This window comes from Mesoplodon densirostris, chromosome 8 (assembly GCF_025265405.1).
Source record: "Mesoplodon densirostris isolate mMesDen1 chromosome 8, mMesDen1 primary haplotype, whole genome shotgun sequence".
In the NCBI taxonomy this organism is placed as follows: Eukaryota; Metazoa; Chordata; class Mammalia; order Artiodactyla; family Ziphiidae; genus Mesoplodon; species Mesoplodon densirostris.
The window spans coordinates 45,156,249-45,177,023 of record NC_082668.1 but is presented as its reverse complement, the minus strand read 5'-3'; the positions used below and the strand labels follow the sequence as shown (position 1 = coordinate 45,177,023).

The following is a 20,775-nucleotide window of genomic DNA, read 5'->3' as shown; positions in this document are numbered from 1 at the left end:
TTTTTTTTTTATTTTTTTTTTATTTTTTATTTTTTTATTTTTTTTTGCGGTATGCGGGCCTCTCACTGCTGTGGCCTCCCCCGTTGCGGAGCACAGGCTCCGGACGCGCAGGCTCCGGACGCGCAGGCTCAGCGGCCATGGCTCACGGGCCCAGCCGCTCCGCGGCATATGGGATCCTCCCAGACCGGGGCACGAACCCGTATCCCCTGCATCGGCAGGCGGACTCTCAACCACTTGCGCCACCAGGGAGGCCCACCCTTTCATTTTTTAAATAGCCAGTGTTTTTCTAAGTATAAATTTATTTATATCAGACAAAAAGAAATTTTATTGTATATATAGTATTATATTTTTGTTTCCCTTTCATTTATTTGCTTTAATATTTTAGTAATATTACTTCCTTTTCTTCATTTTCTATAGTGTCATTTTAAGTCATTAAGGACACAGAATCCTCTTTTTTTGGCCTCTCAGTATAGATTTTTCTAATGTGATTATTATTCCCAGTGACTTAGTAAAATAACTCATCTACTCAAAAACTAAATCATGAATATTTCATCTTTCATTTGGAATGATTATCATGCTTTAGAAACATTTTATACTTGAATGGCACCTTTTGTAATATAAACATCCTAAAAGCCAGATTCATTCTCTTCCTGTCTTCTCATCATAAAGAGAATGCCCAAACTTTGATCTGTAACTTAAAACAGTTCATACAGATTGTCTAAAACACTTCTAAGAGTATATAGGAAGATCCTTAGCTTGCCGTATGAATTAACTTTCTTCCCCTTAGAAGAAAAATAAATGTTTACACTTATGGAGAGTGTAAGCAGATACAGAATGATTACATTTGGCCTCCCAGATTTGGCTTTGTAGCTAGTGTTAGAACCAGTGGATAGGTTTTCATGTCTTTCCTTATGTTGAAAATACTTATCTTAGCACTGTTCTATTTTTACATTTGAAATAGTTAACAGCCTTACGATATGGGGTTGACTCTAAAATTAATTTCTTCCTTGTGATTACAAATTAAGAACAGAAAAATCTATGCCTTACATTCTGGGGATCAAGTTCTGACTTATTTCCTTGTAAACATTGTAAATATACAAAAAGTAATATTGGCCCAAGGGCCTGTTGAATAAATGGCCCGGGGCCAGCGAAGTGCATGGGAAATTGCCACAGATGGGAGGGTGGAAGGGGAGGCAGCCTCAGCACAGGTCAAGGGCGGTTGTTTCAGTCGGATCATGTCAGTGCTAGACTGCTGCATTATGAAAGTTTTGGGAACCGGAAGATGATATTTGCAGCACTGATTTTTATAAAGGAAATTTTCAGAGAGGAAGTGGAGTATAGTAAGATGGGCAAAGTCTTATGTTAGAGATGGTAGTGTTGTAGCATCATATGGGATTTGATTATGTTCCGTTTTCTTTTTCAGGACATAGAATGGACTCACATTGAGTACTTCAATAATGCTATCATTTGTGACCTAATAGAAAATGTGAGTATTAGGTACAGTTTCCCAAAGAAGTTCTTCATAGTGTAATTCACTACTTACGAACGATCTCACTGCCTTCAGTGTTAAGCTTTTGTATTTTCACTGTTTCAACACTTCAGAGAAATACAGAGTTCTGGAAACTTTATCACAACCCTAAGAACTCACACATGGTTCTCGAACACATACATAGACAGCTGGACTTTTTGATACTTAGCCAGGTTCCCCCATGCTAATCCTGTTGCTGTATCACTGAGCCCATTCATGATGCTCAGATGCCATACCCTTAGGTGCACCGTTCTTTCTTGTGTGCTGGGAACCCGGGTCCAATCCACAGCTCCTGGAAATATGAGCACTGATCAGAGGAGACTAAAAAAAAAGAAGGTGTTTGCCAAGTCAAAATATCCATTTCATTTCTAAAATTCTAGTGACCTCTTAACATAGTATTCAATGCTTACTATCAAAAAGATAATTGTTTGTGAGGATGTGGGGAAATGGTAACCCTTGTGTACTGATGGTAGGAATGTAAATTGGTGCAATCGCTATAGAAATCGGTATAGAAAAGAAAAAGAAAAGAGTATAGAGGTTCCTATAAAAAATTAAAATTAGAACTATTATGTGACCCAACAATCCCACTCCTGGGTATATATCCAAAAGAAACAGAATCAGGATCTCAAAGAGATATCTTCACTCCCACATTCACTGCAGCTTTATTCACAATAACCAAGATAGGGAAACCACCTAAGCGTCCGTCTACAGATGAATGGATAAAGAAGGTGTGATGTATATATACAATGGAATATTGTTCAGCCATGAGAAGGAAGGAAATCCTGCCATTTGTAACAACAAAGATGGACTTTGAGGGCATTATGTTACGTGAAATATGTCAGAGAAAGACAAATACTGTATGATAATCACTTATATGTAGAATCTAAAAAAAAAACAAACTCAGAAACAGAATAAAATGAATAGTGGTTGCCAGGGGCTAAAGTTTGGGGGAAATGGGGAGATGTAGGCCCAAGGGTACAAACTTCCACTTGTAAGATGAATGAGTTCTGGGCTTTAATGTACAGTGTGGAGATTATAGTTAGCAATACTGTGTTATACACTTGAAAGTGGTTAAGAAGTAGGTCTTAAATGTTCTCACCACAAAAAGGAAATGGTAATTACGTGATGTGATAGAGGTAACTAACACTATGGTAGTGTAGCAAATCAACATGTTGTATACCTTAAGCTTGCACAGTATTTTATGTCAATTATATTTCAGTAAAGCTGGAAAGTTTTTCTTAAAAAGTAACAACGACAACAAAACTCCATGCTGTTCAAGTAAAAATAAAGGAGGATAAAGGGACCATCTCAGGAGCCAAATTAAGTAGGATCCCAGGGGTGGCTGGTGTGGACCGTAGATTGCTTCAGGGATGTGAGAGATGGTGTGTGTGTGACTTGACAGGTGCCAAGGGCCGTGGGATTTTTCAGGTTACAAATTATGTACGTGAAAAGGCTTAAAGTGTGAAAAATTACTGCATAATTTTTAGTAACCTTTCTGAATCTAAGATTTTTGTTTTTACATCATATTTATCATGTAGTTTATCGTGAACGAATTGATTGCAAGAAGACTGATTTGTGTGTAAAAGCTTAGGCTTACTAAATCTTCCTGGCCTTAATAACAAAGTAATTTGAAACAATGCATAAACTTTATTTTCTACAGTCTTTTTAGCTTTCAGTGTAGGTGAGTGCTGTGCTTCAGGAATAGAATCACAGGCTCCAAATGTCCAGCAAATCATTTTCTCTTCATCTTTAACAAGACGTTTTGGATATTATTAATTAGCCAGTATCTTATCCCTCAGTATTCAAGATATTCTTGAAAGCCACATCTTTGATTAAATTGAACTTTAAAAAAAAATTCTGAAGCATTACTATTTTTCAATTAAAAAACAAACTTTGTTTTGAAAAATGTAAACAATGTTGGATTGTGAACACTAATATGCCACCTAAGCAATTTAAAACTCTAGTCTAAAATTTAGAACATCAGTGGATTTCCTGAAAATTTTTTCTGGTAAATTTTGTGACCAAAGTAGTTTGCTGGGGGAGTTTTAACTTTCACAAGTCGTGACTATCACATTTTTCTTCATAAATGTAACATTGCACTTAATTATTTACCTTTAAGAAGGGAGAAAAAAAAACAAAACAGTGGTAATACACTTAATATAACTAGATTATCTCAGTCAAAAACCCCCTTGCATATATGATTGAAGAAACTCATGTTCACGTAGGAGCCTGGATACATAAAGGAAATGTTTCCTTCCAGCATCGCCTAACAATAATGTTTACTCCGGGGATGTTATAAACACACTTGACTCCTGAGAATCCACACTTCCCCCAGATTTTGTGTGGAATGAATAAGTGCTGGTCAGAGGATGTCATGGCCTTGTAAGGAGAAGGGGAGAGGAGCCGTGGGGGACTTTGCCCTGGCGGAAGCGGGTGGGGCTCATGGTCAGTGGATTGTTCTCTGTGGAATGGAGCTGTGTGGGCCTGTAGGGGCAATCAAAGGAACAACAGCCTTTATTTAGCAAAGTAGAAGATTCCTGATTTTTGATTCACTTGAGCTGGGCTGACTGCTCTTGGGGTAAATATGATCACAGGGTCTGAGTACCCAACAAACGAATTTTCACCCGTGTTTAACATCCATTTCGAATTTTTATATGGAAGGAGAATTTTATTCTAAACAGATATTCTTGAAGCGCAACTTGATTGCATTGATCGTTAAAAGCAGCCTCGCGAATCACACCACTTTTTTTCCCCCGAGAAAATAAACTTTATTTTGAACACAGGAACAATTTGGAAACATCTGAAACCAATTTCCTTCTCAAGATGTGAATCAAATAATGGCCTTAAGAGACTATGCTTTGTGATTTATGACCACGTTATATAAGGAGACGGTATTGTCACATTAGTTTCTGACTTTTAGATTTGTTTTTGAATCTTTGAGGTCCGACTTGCCTTTTGCTAAACAACATGAATTTCAGTTATCAACCCGCTAAGGTGGCTGAGGTGACACCTAAGTCCTGTTCCACCATCGGGGAGGCATCGTGGGCTGGGGTGGGGGAGACTCATGCAGACACTCCCTCCCTCCCCACCCCCCAGCGCACCTGGGACCCCGCTGGAAAAGGGCTGATTTCTGTGGGGGGCGTTTTGTTACTTGTTTTGATTCTCTGCTCTTTGTTGTGCCTGAACGGAATTTTCTTGTGACTAAGTCGATTGTGTTTAATGGCATAATTAGGAATAATTATTAATACAGCGAGGAAGGAAGGAAACCCTTTTATCTCCTTTCACCCAGAACACAAACGGAATCCTGGCCATGCTGGATGAGGAGTGCCTGAGGCCAGGCACGGTCACCGACGAGACCTTCTTGGAAAAGCTGAACCAAGTGTGCGCCACCCACCAGCACTTTGAGAGCAGGATGAGCAAGTGTTCCCGGTTCCTCAACGACACGTCCCTGCCTCACAGCTGCTTCAGGATCCAGCATTACGCCGGCAAGGTGCGGGAGCCCGGGCCCCCCTGGAGGACCCCGAGCCTCAGCCTCAGAGATGGCGTTCTGACCAGCGTCAGCTCCAGAGGATAAATGGAGCTGCTGAAAGCATAGAGTCAGTAAATGTTCAGTGGGAATAGAATCTGGACCATGTTGAGCAAAATCTTACTAATACTGAGAGCTGAAAGGAAAACCAGGGGACTTAATGAAAGAGTTCAAGTATATATTAAAAATCGATTTTATTATTTTCAAGCTCTGAAAGCTAGCCTATAAAAAAGATCTGTCGACACTGATAAGAGATATGCCAGTAAAAGAATAGCATTCACTAAAGACTTACAGTAACACCACTGTAAAGCAATTATACTCCAATAAAGATGTTAAAAAAAAAAAAGACAGTAAGCTTTTAAAAGCACCAACCATTTAGCAAAATAATGAATTCTTAGATTGAATCTTGAAATGACACTGGAGAAAACATCTACTTTTTTTTTTAAAGCATTTATTAATTTGGTTAGTATTTGGGATAATTAATTTTATGTCATCAACTATATAAAGATAATATTAAAAACAATTGGGGCAATAGATTGATTTTTGGGATCCTGAATGATTATTGATTGGAGTTAATACCTCCTTTCTTATAAATAAGCTTGCAAACTTCAAAGGGGAAAAAAATCTGATTATGGCTTTAGTAAAAATGAAGTATATAGTATCTTTTCCTTTAATTTCAAAATGCTGGAACTTGGTACTTCATTTTTTTTCACTAGCCCATGTTATTAAAAGATACTTTCCTGGTCAATTTCTCTGCTGGTTTAGGATGTCTATGAAAATATCTGTGTTATCTCAATTTCCCCGTCTCCTTTTAAACACACTGGAATTGGCACATGTAAACTAAAAAATACAAGTAAAACCTCAAAAATATGCTTGAACACCAAAAAAAACCTAAAATCCTTTGAAAATGTTATAATAACATTTTTGGAGTTTATTCTTGCAAATCCTGAAGGGTAATAGAATTTATTTTGAACTCTTCTGTGATTTAGACAGATGGAATTTAAACTTGGAGGCTAATTTGGTATTAGAGTGTGACTAACTTGTTGGAGATTTTTTTTTTTTTTCTTTTCTTTTTGCGGTATGTGGGCCTCTCACTGTTGTGGCCCCTCCCGTTGCGGAGCACAGGCTCCGGACGCGCAGGCCCAGCGGCCATGGCTCACGGGCCCAGCCGCTCCGCGGCACATGGGATCCTCCCAGACCGGGGCACGAACCCGCATCCCCTGCATCGGCAGGCGGACTCTCAACCACTTGCGCCACCAGGGAGGCCCTGTTGGAGATTTTTTGATGGAGAAAGAAGAGGCTGCAGTATAGATAGTCTGGGGATATTTTTAACAGTTGTTTGATGTTCTAGCATGCAGTGTGTCAGCCACTAAGTCCCATGTGCTGCTGCTCATAGGTGCTGTACCAAGTGGAAGGATTTGTGGATAAGAACAACGACCTTCTCTATAGAGACCTGTCCCAAGCCATGTGGAAGGCCGGCCATGCCCTCATCAAGTCTTTGTTCCCCGAAGGGAACCCTGCCAAGATCAACCTAAAAAGGCCTCCTACAGCCGGCTCACAGTTCAAGGCATCGGTGGCCACTCTGATGAAAAACCTACAGACCAAGAATCCAAACTACATTAGGTATTTCTGGCACATAAAATTCTTTGACCATTCGATTATGAAGGCACTCTCAAGGAAGATCATTTACCTGTTTGCTTAAATCTGAGCGTAACCCAAGGAGAGGATAACTAAAGTACTTAGGGGTCAAATAATACGGTGTCTTGGGTTTGCTTAGAAAATACTCCAGTGGCCCCAAAATAGGGAATTTTAAAAAGGGAAAAGAAAAAATTGTGGCGGGGGATGGGAATAGATACTTAATGAAATTGGGTTGTTGGCACATAGGAGTTCTCAACTTTCTGGGTTTTGGGGTTTTTTTTTTTAATGACAAGAAACAAAATGTAAATTTTTTTCTGGTAAGGGTTTTGCATAAACTTGGTGGATTCATTTTGGATTCTTGTTATATTGACTTGGAGCATTGAAGCAACTGGGGCTTCAGTTGCAGGTCTGGTGTGAGGAAGTATGTGCCTCTTGCTTCCCTGTGAGAGTTATAGGCCCAGAGAAAGTAATGATTTCTGAACCAATCTAAATAATTTTTTCAAAACAATAGAAAGAACTCCTTAAAAAGCATCTGGTTTCTCTCTCTCTCTCTCTTTTTTTTTTTTTTCACTTCTAGGGCATCTTAGTTCTCAAAATTCAGTAAAGACCAACTAGGATTAGAGTTTGTGATGTGTATATTTGGTGAACTAGGTAATAGAAGGTGTGTGTCTGATGGGTCAGATTTCATGTGGCAGGTGCACACCCACACATAACTTCTATAGTTGTCTTTGAAAATTCAGTTATGAGGAAGTTAGAGTGAAGAAAATTTTTGTGTTTAACTTGTTGACCTAATATTTATATTCATAACAAATGTAAATACATAAAATCCCCTGGTTTGATTGCAAACAGGTTAGAACATATATTAGGTTAAGGATCCTAGTTTCAAAAAAAATTAGCCAAGAAACTTTGTGTGATCAGTTGCTTTTGTTATTCTCATTTGAGTAAACTTTTTTTTTAAACCTTAAGATTCTATTTTACTGAGGTATAATTTTCATGGAGTGATATGTACAGATCCTAGGTGAATGGCTCCATTGTTTTTTTGCCATTGTATACACTTTGGTAACCTCCACTCAGGTCAAAACATGGAACATTCCCGTCACCCCAGAAAGTTCCTTTATTCCCCTTCCCTTTCAGTGCTTTTAATGTATCTCTAAGAAGTCTTAATTAATAAACTCCAAAGTTGTGAATATATTATTATATATATATTTTTAGAGTCTTTATAGTTTCAGATTTATTTTAAGGTCTATTTTTTCCATATAGTTATCCTGTTGTTTTGGCACTACATATTGAAAAGAAAAAAATCTCTATTTTCATTCATTTGCCCTGATGCCTTTATCAAAAATCAATTGAATGTATGTGTAGGAGTCTAGATCCAAACTCACTAGTTTGTTCCATTGATCTGTTTGTCCTTAAGCCAAAAAGTAGACATTACTTTTCTAAATGTAAAAGGAAAACCATAAAAACACCAAGGTCAAACTAGGTAAGATTTAGTTGTCCATATATTACATTTATGTGTGGAATTTGACAGTTGAAGTGAGGCAGACATAACTGTAAATGTTTAACAATATATTAATTAGGATATAGAGATTGCTCCAACAAGATCTGGAAATAATAGGGGCTTAAACAAGATTGACATTTATTTCTTATGTACTTCTAAGTGTATAGACTCCAGGGCTAATAGAGCAACGCCTTCTATGTTGTGGCTCTGCAGTTGCCAGGGTATTTCCTCTTATCTATATAGTCAAAGATAGCTCTCCACCACGTCAACATTCCTGCCAGCATTTAGCAGAAGAGCAAAGGGAGAACAAGTCTCTTCCTTCTAAGGACACTCTGGAAGTAGCAAACATTACTTATGCTCTGGCTAGAATTTTGGTCACATAGCCATACCTACTTGCAAAGGGAGCTGGTAAATGTAGTCTTTCCTTGGGCAGCAAAGTGCCCTATTGAAAAGGAGGGAGATAATAGGGATTTAGCGAGACGGCAGTGTTTTTAACCTTTTCATTGAGGTATGTAATGTATGTACAATACAATAGAGTATATAAATCTTAATTGTACAGGTTGTTGAATTTTTACCTATGTGTACACCTGTATAGCCTCATCCAAGCCAAGATATAAAACATGTCTATCAGCCCAGAAGGTTCCCTTGTGCCCTTTCCCTGTCGATCTCCACCCCTACCTCTCCCCAGAGGTAGAGCAATACTAAGTTCTCACTAGGAATTAGTTTTTCTAGAACTTCATATAAATGGAATCATAAAGTATGTATTCTTTTACATCAGGCTTCTTTCGTTAAACAGAATGTCAGTGATATTTACCCATGTTATCGTACGTATTATTCTTTTTTATTGCTGTATATGCAGTGTAGTTATCTTAAGGTTTTTGTAAAACGATTTGAAATAATTTCAAAAGAAATGACTAGGTTTTCCAAGAATAATAAATAATTATCTCACCATGAAATAATTACATATGATGCTTTGTAAAACATGGACAGATAAATCCATAAGAGAAGGAGTTTATAACCTAAAATTTGTGTAATCTTTTAGGTGTATCAAACCGAATGATAAAAAGGCAGCACACATCTTCAACGAGGGTCTAGTGTGTCATCAGGTCAGGTATCTGGGTCTTTTGGAGAATGTCCGCGTGAGGAGAGCAGGCTATGCCTTCAGGCAGGCCTATGAACCTTGCCTAGAAAGATACAAAATGCTTTGTAAACAAACATGGCCTCATTGGAAAGGACCAGCAAGGTAAGACGTTCATTGATCATATTTAATTATGAAGTTTTAAAGCATATAGATACCATGTTGTTTTCTTCACGTGCTGTTTAGGCAAAACAGAATTCTATGAAAAGTTGGCTGTAACCTCTGTTTTGGACCATCTTCCAGCAGGATACCACTTTGTGCTAATTCTTATTAATTATAGAAGTCTTGGTTTTCTTTAAGGTTTAAACACGGCTTATCAAATCCACATTTGGAACTTGTGTGTCAATGAAACTTCTAAACTATGCCGTGGCAAGTTAGCAGGAGGAGAATTCGTAATTGATAGGTATATTTGTGTAGACTCATACAAGGGTAGAGCTAGAGGCATCTTGGATCACTGCTCTCAGCTCTTCGGGGTTTTTTTTTCTGGGGAATTAACCCCAGAGAGAGTGAATGAAGGGTGGGGGTCCCACTCTTTGACCAAGTCTGTACCAACTGAGAAATAGATACAGGAGCAGATAGGGTTCACAGTGTCAGTGTTACTGTGAGTAAAGCTGGATTGGAAAATATGGCAGAACTTGGGGCCACGTGGCGTTCAGCTCATCTGCCCTAAATTGCACTCATCCATCCAGTCACAGACAGAGTGCTGGACCACTGCAGACTCATCCCATGGAGCAGCCCCTGTGAGCTCTTCACATGCAGAGAGAACTTGTGTGCTGGCAGGGGTGGGTGGGGGGCTGCTGCAGAAGATAAACCAGGCCTTGTCTGTGCAGTGACCTTTCTTCTGCTGTCACCAGTCCCAGAAGTTGCCCCTTTTCTGCAGGCCACAGAAGCTCTCCCAGCTACTACAGCAGGGCAGACGTGCCTGTTTTATGGGGATTTTTCTTTCACTATACTGGTGTTGACTCCACATTGTCACTGGACCTGGCCTTTCACAGGAACAGCAGTAGGATTAGACACTCACCCTGTATTATAAGAAGATAAACTCCAGACGTATGGTGTGGTCCCTGCTGCATGATTCAATACCCAAATAATGTAGGTTCTGGGTACTATTTCATTTCCCACTGCTAATTTTCAGGGTATTATGGTCAGTATCTACTATAATACACAGAACAAGGATTCACTCCCAGCCTGGCATCCAGTCCACAGGTTGGTGGGACGAAGTTTAGTACTAAAGACTGACGTTAAATCCACGGTCCAGGATGGAGAGGTCAGAGTCAAGTCCAGGCCTTGCTCCCGCCCTATGTTCTTTTGCATCCCATTGGGCTGGCACTTAGCACTCTTGGGACCTGCCCACAATCTGAGTAGCAGAAGCAGTGTTTAAAACGTTTGCAAGAAGTAACTGAGTGGGTTCAAAATAGATGTTAGTCTCTTGCATACCCTTCTGGTCCTGGTTGGTCCATTGTTACAAGTATATTTGATCACCTCTGCTAATGAAATCAAGAAATTGTCTTTAATACCATATTTTCTTAGAATACGTAGTTCTAAACCCAAAATGCTTTTTGAGCATTTACTAGATTTGGTTAAATTTGTGGAATTCACTCTGGAAATTCTTTGATGGAAGGATGCTTACTGAAAGATCCTTTATACTTGGAAATGAAGCTATTTTTTTTATACTGCTGAGAACCTAATATCATGTTTTAAGATAAGATAACCTATTTTTGTAACTCAGAAAATTTGTTGTTTTTATTTATTTTTATAGAGCTGGTGTGGAGGTTTTGTTTAATGAATTGGAGATTCCTGTGGAAGAGTACTCCTTTGGTAGATCAAAGATATTCATTCGAAACCCAAGAACAGTATGTAATCGAAACGTTACACTCTGTATTTGTGTTATAATCATATGGGCAAATTCTTAAAGGATGTTTAACTTTATAATGTTACCCAAGATGCTACCAAGAATGTCACATTTTTGTGTTTTTCTGCAAATGTCCAAAGGGGTGGCTTAATAAGGAATAATGGAAGAACATTTGTATTTTTTATGAAACACCAAAATTTTTGAGCTGATAGATTGTACAGCATTGAAGAAATCATAAAGAAACTGGTATTACAATAAAACCTCCCTAACTCATAAAAATTGGAGGTTACTTCAGTCTGTATTTGTAATATCTGAATTATACGGTAATTTTAGGAAAGGCAACCCTGCTATTCAGAGGTACACGAAGGCACCCAAATTCAAAAATTTTTTTAAGTTAAAAAGAACACTTAAAACTCTACTTAGTGAAGAACTCCATTGGAGCCTTTTTATAACTGAATAGACTAGCATGAAGTATAATTTACATAGCAGTTTATTGGAAATTTGGAGAATTAGGAACAAATCGTCTGAGAGAGACCTTGCTGTCACCTCCCTTCCAGTAATTTCATCCTCACAGATAGTGTGAAGGTACATCTAGAGCTCAGTTCAGCCCTTACATGATTCGTCATAAATTCTAAAACACTGTACTCTAAATTGTGTATCTTGCGTGAATTCATCCCAGTAGTTTTCTTCTGGACTACTATTCATAATATCTGTAATTAAGTTATTCTTTTTTTCCTCAATGTGGTTCACTCCAACATTATGACATTTTATTTCCTGAGAATGATGCCACGAGTTTTGGGTGGATTTTTGATAAATCCATCTATTATTTATTAGTTATTCAAATTAGAAGACCTGAGGAAGCAGCGTCTTGAGGACCTGGCCACTCTCATTCAGAAGATTTATCGGGGGTGGAAATGTCGCACACACTTCCTGCTGATGAGAAAAAGCCAAATCGTGATCGCTGCCTGGTACAGGAGATACGCGGTGAGAGCCCCTGACATTTTTGAGCTGTAATCATGATGCTTTTTTTTGCAAATATTTGTTACGTACTTAACTGTGTAGGTATTTTTTTTACGTACTCCATCCTCCGAATGACCTCGTGAAATGGGTGCTTTTCTGGTCCCTTTTTTAAAGATGAGAAAACTAAGTCATTGAGCTGTTAAGTAACAGCTACTATGGGCAGAGATGGGGTTTGAATCCAGGATAATATCAAAGCTCTAGTTTATCCCACTGTCTTCCACTGATGGAGATACATGTAGTGGGAGATCTACATCTTGAATTTGGTTATCAGATTGGAAGAGATAATGTCATTTAACCCTTTGAGTATAGTAGGGTCAATTTTCCCAAATAATTGGCTGTTTTCCATTTATTGTAGGAACACTGAAAATGGCTTTAATTCCAGAAAGCTAATGCCACATTTTAGTAGAATTCTGGGTTTGGGTTAAAGGGTTGGATCTCCTTTAGTCCTCAGATATCTGGCCCTTTGGGAAAAGACTCAAAAATAAAGTATGTTTATTTAATTGCTATGGAATTTCTTTGGGGAATTTTCTTTCTTACTCAATTTTAGATGTTTCATTGGAGGCATAACAGGTTTGAGGGAAACCTGAAGGTTTACCTCTAGGCTAGCTTGAACTTGGCATTGCGTTCTCACAAAATGAATTTTAATGATAAGAGCACTGCTTCCAAACACATTTTCATTCTCTGCTTTTTCACTAGAGAGTGAGTTGGAAAATGAATTAAAATTGCAGTCAAATCTCCTTTAGGGTGTTCTTCCTCTTTTTCAGCTGTAGAGAAGTTTTGCTTTAAGGGTGTGTATAATCAGGACATAATTTATGCTGGCCTGTTCTCATGTAATACATTTTAGTGTATAGTTTCCAAGTTTTAGAAATTAATGAGTTACTTAAATGAAAAGTAAGGAAAAATTATGTGATCTTTAAAAGAATATCTTTAAAATTGCTTCCTCAAGTTAAAAGGGTATAACCAACAGTACAAGTGTTAAAGTGTGACCCTAGCCAGCCACGTTAATGATAGGTTCATTAACATGTATTCTGCAGAGGCCCAGAAGACTATTGTCACCAACCTGGGTGCACATAGCAGTGGTATTTGGCCCTTTGGCAGATTCATAACGCTCTGTTTTCTGTTTGCCTGAGAAAGGGAGGACCCACAAATAGCCAGTGCTCAAGGAACCCATTTTATTATTTATTTTGAGATCATTAAGAAACACCAAATTTTGAAGCATCCTGAATTCATCTATATTGAATTCTACCAATAGTTTTGAAACCCTTATTCTGCCAGGTTCAGGGGACACAGCAAGGTGAACCAAACAACCTGATTCCTGACCTCACACAGTTCATGTCTAGTGAGGCACAATATGCATTTAAGGAAATAAATAGAACAATGACAGATTGTAGTAAGTGCTAGGAAGGAAATAGAGAACTGAGATAAAGAATAATGGGGAGACTGGAGATTAGATAGGGTGGTCAAGGAGGACCTTCTGGAAGGGGCCATTTCATCAGAAGGATGAGGAGAAACAGGCAAGGAACCAAAATTAGCAAGTGCTATTTCCACCCTCCCTCCCAATATAGAGCTTTTGTTATCTCCAGATTTTTAAAAAGTCACCATATGTATCATTAATTTGTGATTCTGAGAGTTAGAATGATAACAAATAATAGCCGAAACTTTAGAGGAAGTATTAATTTTGCTCTGGTGTTACTTCTGTTTTAGAATTTGAACTACAGGCAAACCTCAGAGACTTTGTGGGTTTGGTCCTAGACCTCTCCAATAAAGCAAATGTTGCAATAAAGCGAGTCACACAAATCTTTTGGTTTCCCAGTGCACATGAAAGTCATGTTTACGCTATACTGTAATCCATTAGGTGTGCAATAGCATTATATCTTTTAAAAAAATGTACATGCCTTAATTAAAAAATATTTCGTTGCTAAAAAATGCTAGCCATCATTTGACAACGCAGGGTTGCCACAAACCTTCAATTTGTAAAAAAAAAAAAAAAAAAACCTGCAATATCTGCAAAGTACAATAAAACAAGGTATGCTTGTAAATACCTCCACCAGTTAACTACAGTTATCCAAGCCAGTGATTTTCCCTTGACTACATAACTCAAAGATTTTCCGAATGACCATTTTCAGTTACTATTTATCTTAAAATCCATATTCTGTGATATTTCATGGCTCCTTGAGGTGAATTTTAAAGACAGTTATTTTCAAGCCATGTAGGAATTTTAAAAGAAGACATTGAGGTACCAAATGAATGTCAGAAGTGATGGTCAGATATTGTAGGTACAGTTTAGACCCTACAGCCGTGGACTTTCACTCCATGTGGAATCTTAGAGATTTTCCAGCTCCTCAGTTGTCTGATGAAGAAACTGAGGCCCAAAGAAGGTAGTGACTTGTACAGGGTCCCAGGGTTCTCTTTGCCTTTCTCTCTGGCACCCTCTTTTGTTCAGCTGCTCATTTTCTCTGAGCTTCCAGAACATAGCCTGGGGTCCTGTGAGCATCTGTTCCCCCTCAGAGAAAGGGAGCTGGCAGTCTGCCATTTCCAGGGTCTGAGTCACAGCCTGGCTTCAGTATTTTGTTTGAAAAGCTGTGAAATTTCATCACAAATGCCCACGTTGTAGTGAATATTCCCCACGAAATACAGTAAACGCTCACTTCTCTAGGGATAGTGTTCCAGCAGCCCCCACTCTCCAAGGCATTGGCCCTGGAAGTAAGGGCCTCTGGGTGTCGAGCTTGCCGAGCCAACTCTTGGGAAGATCTCACTGGGTCTTCCTTAACCTTCCCCACCTGGAAGTAACCTCTGCTGCAGCTGAACATCCTCACGGTTCTATTGAAGGGCTCTGTGGCGAGTAGGAGCTCAATAAATGAAGTTTAGTCGATGGATAGGAGTTGACTTAAATTTGTTAGCTGATTTCCCAGCTTGAGGCAGTAAAAGCAGCAAACCTAAAAGGAACTGGGGACGTTAGAGGCTGACCCAGTGAGTAGCACGCTGAGAAATGGCACCGAGAAGAGAGAAGGCTTAGGAGCAGATGCAGAACTCAGCGTGTATTCATTCATGTGTGTTCACTGGGTATCTGCTATGTGCCCGGCGTTGTATATAACAGCATGACACAAAGAACAGATGTTAAAAATGGTGGGTCCTGAGTCATTTAGAAATGAATTATATGTACCATCCTTGGAGCAAACTTTGGATTAATCATAATAATTTTGGATGGTTGGATATTTTGATTTCTGTACTTATTGGTTCCCAGAAAGAATATGGGTGATCAAGAGTTCTTTGCACTAAGTGAGCAAATTCTCTTTCTCAGTGTGCATGTTATGGATATGTAAATGGAATTGCTGATATCTTCCCCTTTCACCCTACAGCAACAAAAGAGGTATCAACAGATAAAGAGCTCTACCTTGGTAATTCAGTCTTATATCCGGGGTTGGAAGGTGAGTTTAAAAGAAGTGATCCTTACTTATGTGAGGTTTTCATGTTCTTTACAAAGGATGATGTCTCTGGGCTCACCCTGCAGGGGAGGGTTCCTCATCTCCTGCCTACCCTGTAAACAGTCAGATGGAAAAAATAAATATTATGGGCCAAGCTCCGGCCCTACACCGTGTCTTGGCTGCTTCCTGCTTTCTTTTCAAGAGCTTTGTTCTCTGAGCAGGAAGTCCTTGAAATAATACCGTACATGATTTCAATATCCTTTGCCCCCTGTTTGCGAGGAAAGCTGTAGTGCAAAAGGCTGTCTCACACTGTTGCCTCCATACCTGTGAGCCCTGCCATACCTCAGCACCCCAGCACAATGCCTTCCATACCTTCCCTGTGACCATCTTGCAGGCTGCCCCATCATGATTGAAAGATCCTAAGCGCTGGCTGTCCTAGTGCACCCACCACCTGGTTCTGGATCCTTCCTGCCAAAGTGTGATTCAGAGTCAGCACACTATAGCCCACAAGCCAACTCTTGGTTCAGGAGTCCTGCGGCTTCCATTGCCCTTCGTCTAGGCCTGTGGGCAGCCCAGGTGCTTAGTAGTTGTCCCACAGCAATGGCCAGATACAAGTCTGGTGTGCTCAGAGTAAGTGAAATTGCTGCCTGCAGGTTTTTCTTTGACCTACTACCGAGTCCTGGGTCCAGGCGTCCAGTCTAGAGACTTCAGAGGCAGAACTCAGGGTTTGCCTCCAAACCGGCTGTCCTCCTGGCCCCCACTAAATCAGTTTCAAGCAACTCCTGGAAAGAAGCCACTAGTACTGAACCAGTGAGATCATTTTATTTTATAGCAAGTTTTTAGCCATCTCTTTTGAAAAAAAAGTACAGCTACAGTTCCTTCCAGACAATAATAATAAAAGTGATCAAGTGGATTTTGGTGGATCGTTGGAGATCCACTGACCACCTTCTGAGAACTGTTCCTTCCATCTGCCGTGTCCAGTTTGTATTGCTGTGGTCAGGTGTTTTCCTGTCACGTACCAGGGCGTGGGAGGCTGCTGTCTATCTGAGTGGGACTACACTGTCATGCTTGCTAATGGCTTCATTTACCACCTTCTCATGGTCCATTTTGGGCTAATAAAGCAACCTTCCCTTTTCCTTTCTTTAAGCTATCGATTTTTCCCTTGAGAAGGGGGATTATGACTATCTCTTCAGGTAGTTTTTTTCAAGTCACTATGGATATAGTATTTTGGTGTTAATTTCCTATCTTTCTGGGTCATTCTGTGCTTTAGGCCCGAAAAATCCTGCGGGAGCTGAAGCATCAGAAGCGCTGTGAGGAAGCAGCCACCACCATCGCAGCGTATTGGCATGGTACCCAGGTAGGCCAGAGACGCCCGGGAAGGCAGCGGGTCAGGAGTGAGGTGCGGAGCAGCGGACCCTCCCGTTCGGGATTCACTGGCTTAAGCTCCTGAGCACGTGTTTGCCTCTTGCTCTTTCCAGCGTTTCGGTGTGGGGTGGTGGCACACGCTTTTGTGTTTACTGTTTGATGGTGACCGGTGTCTCTCTTCCTCTTTCTCCATTGGGAATCAGCAGTAACCTTTCTTGCCTTTAAACTTTTCTGTAACTCCTTTTCAAATGCATCACAGGCGCGAAGGGAACTGAGCCGGCTGAAGGCGGAGGCTAGGAATAAACATGCTATTGCAGTTATTTGGGCTTACTGGCTTGGATCTAAGGTATTTGAAATGCACATCCCATCACTCCCATCCTGGAATCCGCAATAATCAGTCCATAGCTCTAGCATCTCAGGGGATGAAGACCCATAGTTAACAGTGGCTCACACTGGCGCATGTCCTAGTAGCCAGATTTAAATAACCCTGGAGATGTTCGTGCCAAGAGCACATTAGGAAGCTTAAGCATGCGTAGGCAAAAAAGACTAATTAATTGCTTACTAATGATGTACCAGCATAGTTGCTCTTTTTTTTAAACTCTCAAGTAACATGCATGTTTAGTTTTGGGGGGTTTTTTGTTTGTTTTTTACCCCCCTAATGTATCCTGGCAGTTTTCTGAAGGTGTTTTTGTGCGCGACGGGGGCATGATGGGAATGTTAAAGTTTGGGTTTCGATTGGTCTTCTGCACCCTGTTAATAATAGAAACACCGTTAACGCATGCTCGACAAAAATATTAATCCATGAATGAATTGTTTTTTAGGCTCACTGTGGCAGCTGTTGATTATTATAAGCAAAATATTATATGTGAAAAGAAATATCATCTGTGATTTAGCAGAAAGCTATGTTCATGCAAAGCTAGCTGTAATTGCCCCTGAAGAATCCCAGGAATTTCGGCATCAGCTGTTTGTGTTCAGAAACAAAAGCCTCCTGAAATACTCTCACTAATCCCCAGGCAGAGTCGTGGGCTCTGTGACCGTTTCACATATCCCAAGGGAGGGAGCATTTTAGATGTTTTTGTCACTTAGAAAATCAAAGATCATCTCTGCTAAACATGTGTATCCCAGTTAGAAACTCAAATATCATTACGGTCCTATGTTTTTAAGTCTACCTTGTCAACATCATAAACCTGTCTTGTGAGAAAAATGAGAAAAGTCAACATTTGCCTGTATAAGGATGTTAACTTGCCACAAACTAACCAAAGTTGTTCATTTGTGTTCTCCCCTGAAAACCTGTGTGGAACAAACTAGTTCCCTTTTATAATCTGAGGGAACTGTCTTAGCAGAGGCAGAGGGACTCCTAGACAGTTACTCTGGGATTTCTCCACTGAATGAGAGAAATCCATTTCCCAGTCTGAGTACTGGGATGTAATGAAACGTTAGTGCCTGTCTGTTCCTGTCTTTTAAAATAGCATGCGTCAGATTAATTTTTCCCTAAGATTGACTTTTAAACCTAAGAGTTATTTCACTTTTTTATCTTGCTTCCATATATTTCACTGTTTAGGGCCTTACCTAATATTGAATTTTGATACATGCTACTTCTAATTTTCCAACTGGAAAAAATTGGGGGTTTTGTTGTTTTTGTTGGAAACTTCAGAGACGCAGCCTTTATTCCTTCCAGTTTTCTAAATGGTTGTTCACAAGAGCTGTCTTCTTATACGTCCAAATGAATGAACTCAGGAATTCACAGCCTCTTTAGCCCCGTGGGCTGGCAGCAAAGGGAAGTCTAAGTAAATCATTAGGTGCCACTCACAGATCTAAGGCTTTGATGAGGGAGGGGAGTGAGAGAGTGTGGAGAAGGGAGTGAAGAGGGAGAGAGAACAGGGGAGAGAAAAGGAACAGAATGGAAGTAAGGGGGAGGGCAGGGGAGTGCTTCCCTCAGGTACCCTCCTCTGGGACAGAGTCTCAATGCACTGAAAATACAAGGGACTATGCTAGCCTGACACTGATGCTTTGGGTTTAAATGATTGTGCACCATTTCTCTTTCATTCTGAAATCCTGATACATAAATTGGCTCTTCTGTTTGGTGGGGTGTCTTTTTCTGGTCATTTGTGCTGTCTGCATTGGGCTGTCTCTTTTATTTACCATCTAAAACATTCTAGGCTCGAAGGGAATTGAAACGCTTGAAGGAGGAGGCTAGGCGTAAGCATGCAGTTGCTGTCATTTGGGCTTACTGGCTTGGACTGAAGGTACTTCCTCAACCTCTTCTTTCTGTCCACGGTGAACTCAGTGAAGCCTAGCACCTACTAACTCTGACCAAACGATTGATTATGCTTGCTCATGGTCTGCACAGTCTTTTACAATGTCATCTTGCCTAATTTGGTTTCCTTTTGAGATCAAACCTGTACACCCAAATTTTCTGATTTTATTGCATTGTCTTTCTTTAAATAATAAGTTTAAAGGAATAGCATATTACTTTAAATAGTAATGTAACATATTTTATTCTTTGTTATCCAAGTTCTGTTTAATGTTCTCTTTATGAGGATGAAGATTTTTTTTCATTTAGGAGACAGAGTTACAGCAGTTGAGCTTAGAAGCTGACCTACCATTGCAGTGACCAGCCTGGGGATATTGGGCTTTTGTTTCCCTTTACCCGTCGATTCTGTCCCATTGACGGCTCCTGGAGCAGAGCTTTCTTCAAAGCGCCCATCGTTCTAATTGTTCAGCATAGAAACGAAAGGGTTTTGCATAAATGTACAGATTTTGACAAATAAGACCAGCAGTAGATCTTTCAGGTTAAAGAGAACTTCAGATTCAAATGCCCTCTAATTTAGGGCCGGGTTTATTTTCAAGCAATACTTCCTACTTGATGTAAGCTTGCATGTTAGTGAATATGACTCTGAGCTCTGGAAAACCTTGAGAACGACCCTTAGGCAATATAAGGATTTTGTCTTCCTAATATTCAGTAATTCCTCACTGTAGGGAGCCATCCATATTGTCATTTTGGGATAATTAGGCCTTTTTTGGACATTTCCTCTTTGTTATTTTTACTATAATACTATAATAATTCATTTTTTAAAAAATATTTGAATATCCTCCAGGAAACCATTGACTCTGAACCTGAACTGTTTTAGCAGTATCTGTAAACTCTGCTTTGAACAATCTGTGTTTTTCCCTGAAAGTTTAGCCTATAAACTTTTAGTAAATGAACTTTTTTGTTATAATGAATATTCATCAAGTAATTGTTGAGGCAATTAAGAAGTAACTTAAATATGAATTTAAGATGTTCTATTTCAAGAATTCTGAACAGGTTCTGTTACTACTTTTTAAAAGTTAAAACGGAGGATTTTATCTCCCATTTTATTCACATTCTGATTTGCATTCTAATTTTCAGAAAAGGAAGGAACAAACAAAATTGAGTCAGGATTTTTACTCTCTATAATGATTTCTACCAGCAACATCATGTTTATCTTCAGTTTTCTGGATTTAACTAATTGCATATGATTTAAAAAGTACTTTTAGGTTAGAGTGTATGCTAGCATCCTATAAACCAAATTCAGTTCACAGGTGAATACTGTTTTAGCTGAAGTTAACTGGGCTTACTCTATAGACATAACTGTCTTTTTTTTTTTCCAGTTTCCACAAAACAGGAGTATTTAATATGTTACCATTATTGTTATAAGATTAAACATCTTTGAAGTCCAAGAATGTAATAATTTTGTATTTTTTTAAAAAAAACAAGTATGTTGATATGAACAGTAATTTTGCCCTTTTAAATGATTTGATTC

The 20,775-nt window shown here is 39.3% G+C and overlaps 1 protein-coding gene across 3 annotated transcripts in view; it reads left to right on the top strand.

Annotated features, from left to right (window-relative positions):
* The window catches only part of MYO1B (myosin IB), a 185,255-nt gene that overhangs the window by 146,857 nt on the left and 17,623 nt on the right, over positions 1–20,775 (top strand). Inside the window, exons 15-24 of one of the 3 annotated variants that reach the window (XM_060107000.1) lie at positions 1,424–1,486; positions 4,818–5,018; positions 6,451–6,677; positions 9,233–9,433; positions 11,088–11,181; positions 12,015–12,164; positions 15,560–15,628; positions 16,896–16,982; positions 17,250–17,336; positions 19,150–19,236. In XM_060107000.1, coding sequence (XP_059962983.1) covers positions 1,424–1,486; positions 4,818–5,018; positions 6,451–6,677; positions 9,233–9,433; positions 11,088–11,181; positions 12,015–12,164; positions 15,560–15,628; positions 16,896–16,982; positions 17,250–17,336; positions 19,150–19,236 — 1,266 coding nt within the window. The remainder of the gene's footprint in view (positions 1–1,423; positions 1,487–4,817; positions 5,019–6,450; positions 6,678–9,232; positions 9,434–11,087; positions 11,182–12,014; positions 12,165–15,559; positions 15,629–16,895; positions 16,983–17,249; positions 17,337–19,149; positions 19,237–20,775) is intronic. The other 2 variants (XM_060107001.1, XM_060107002.1) reach the window with 2 other exon arrangements.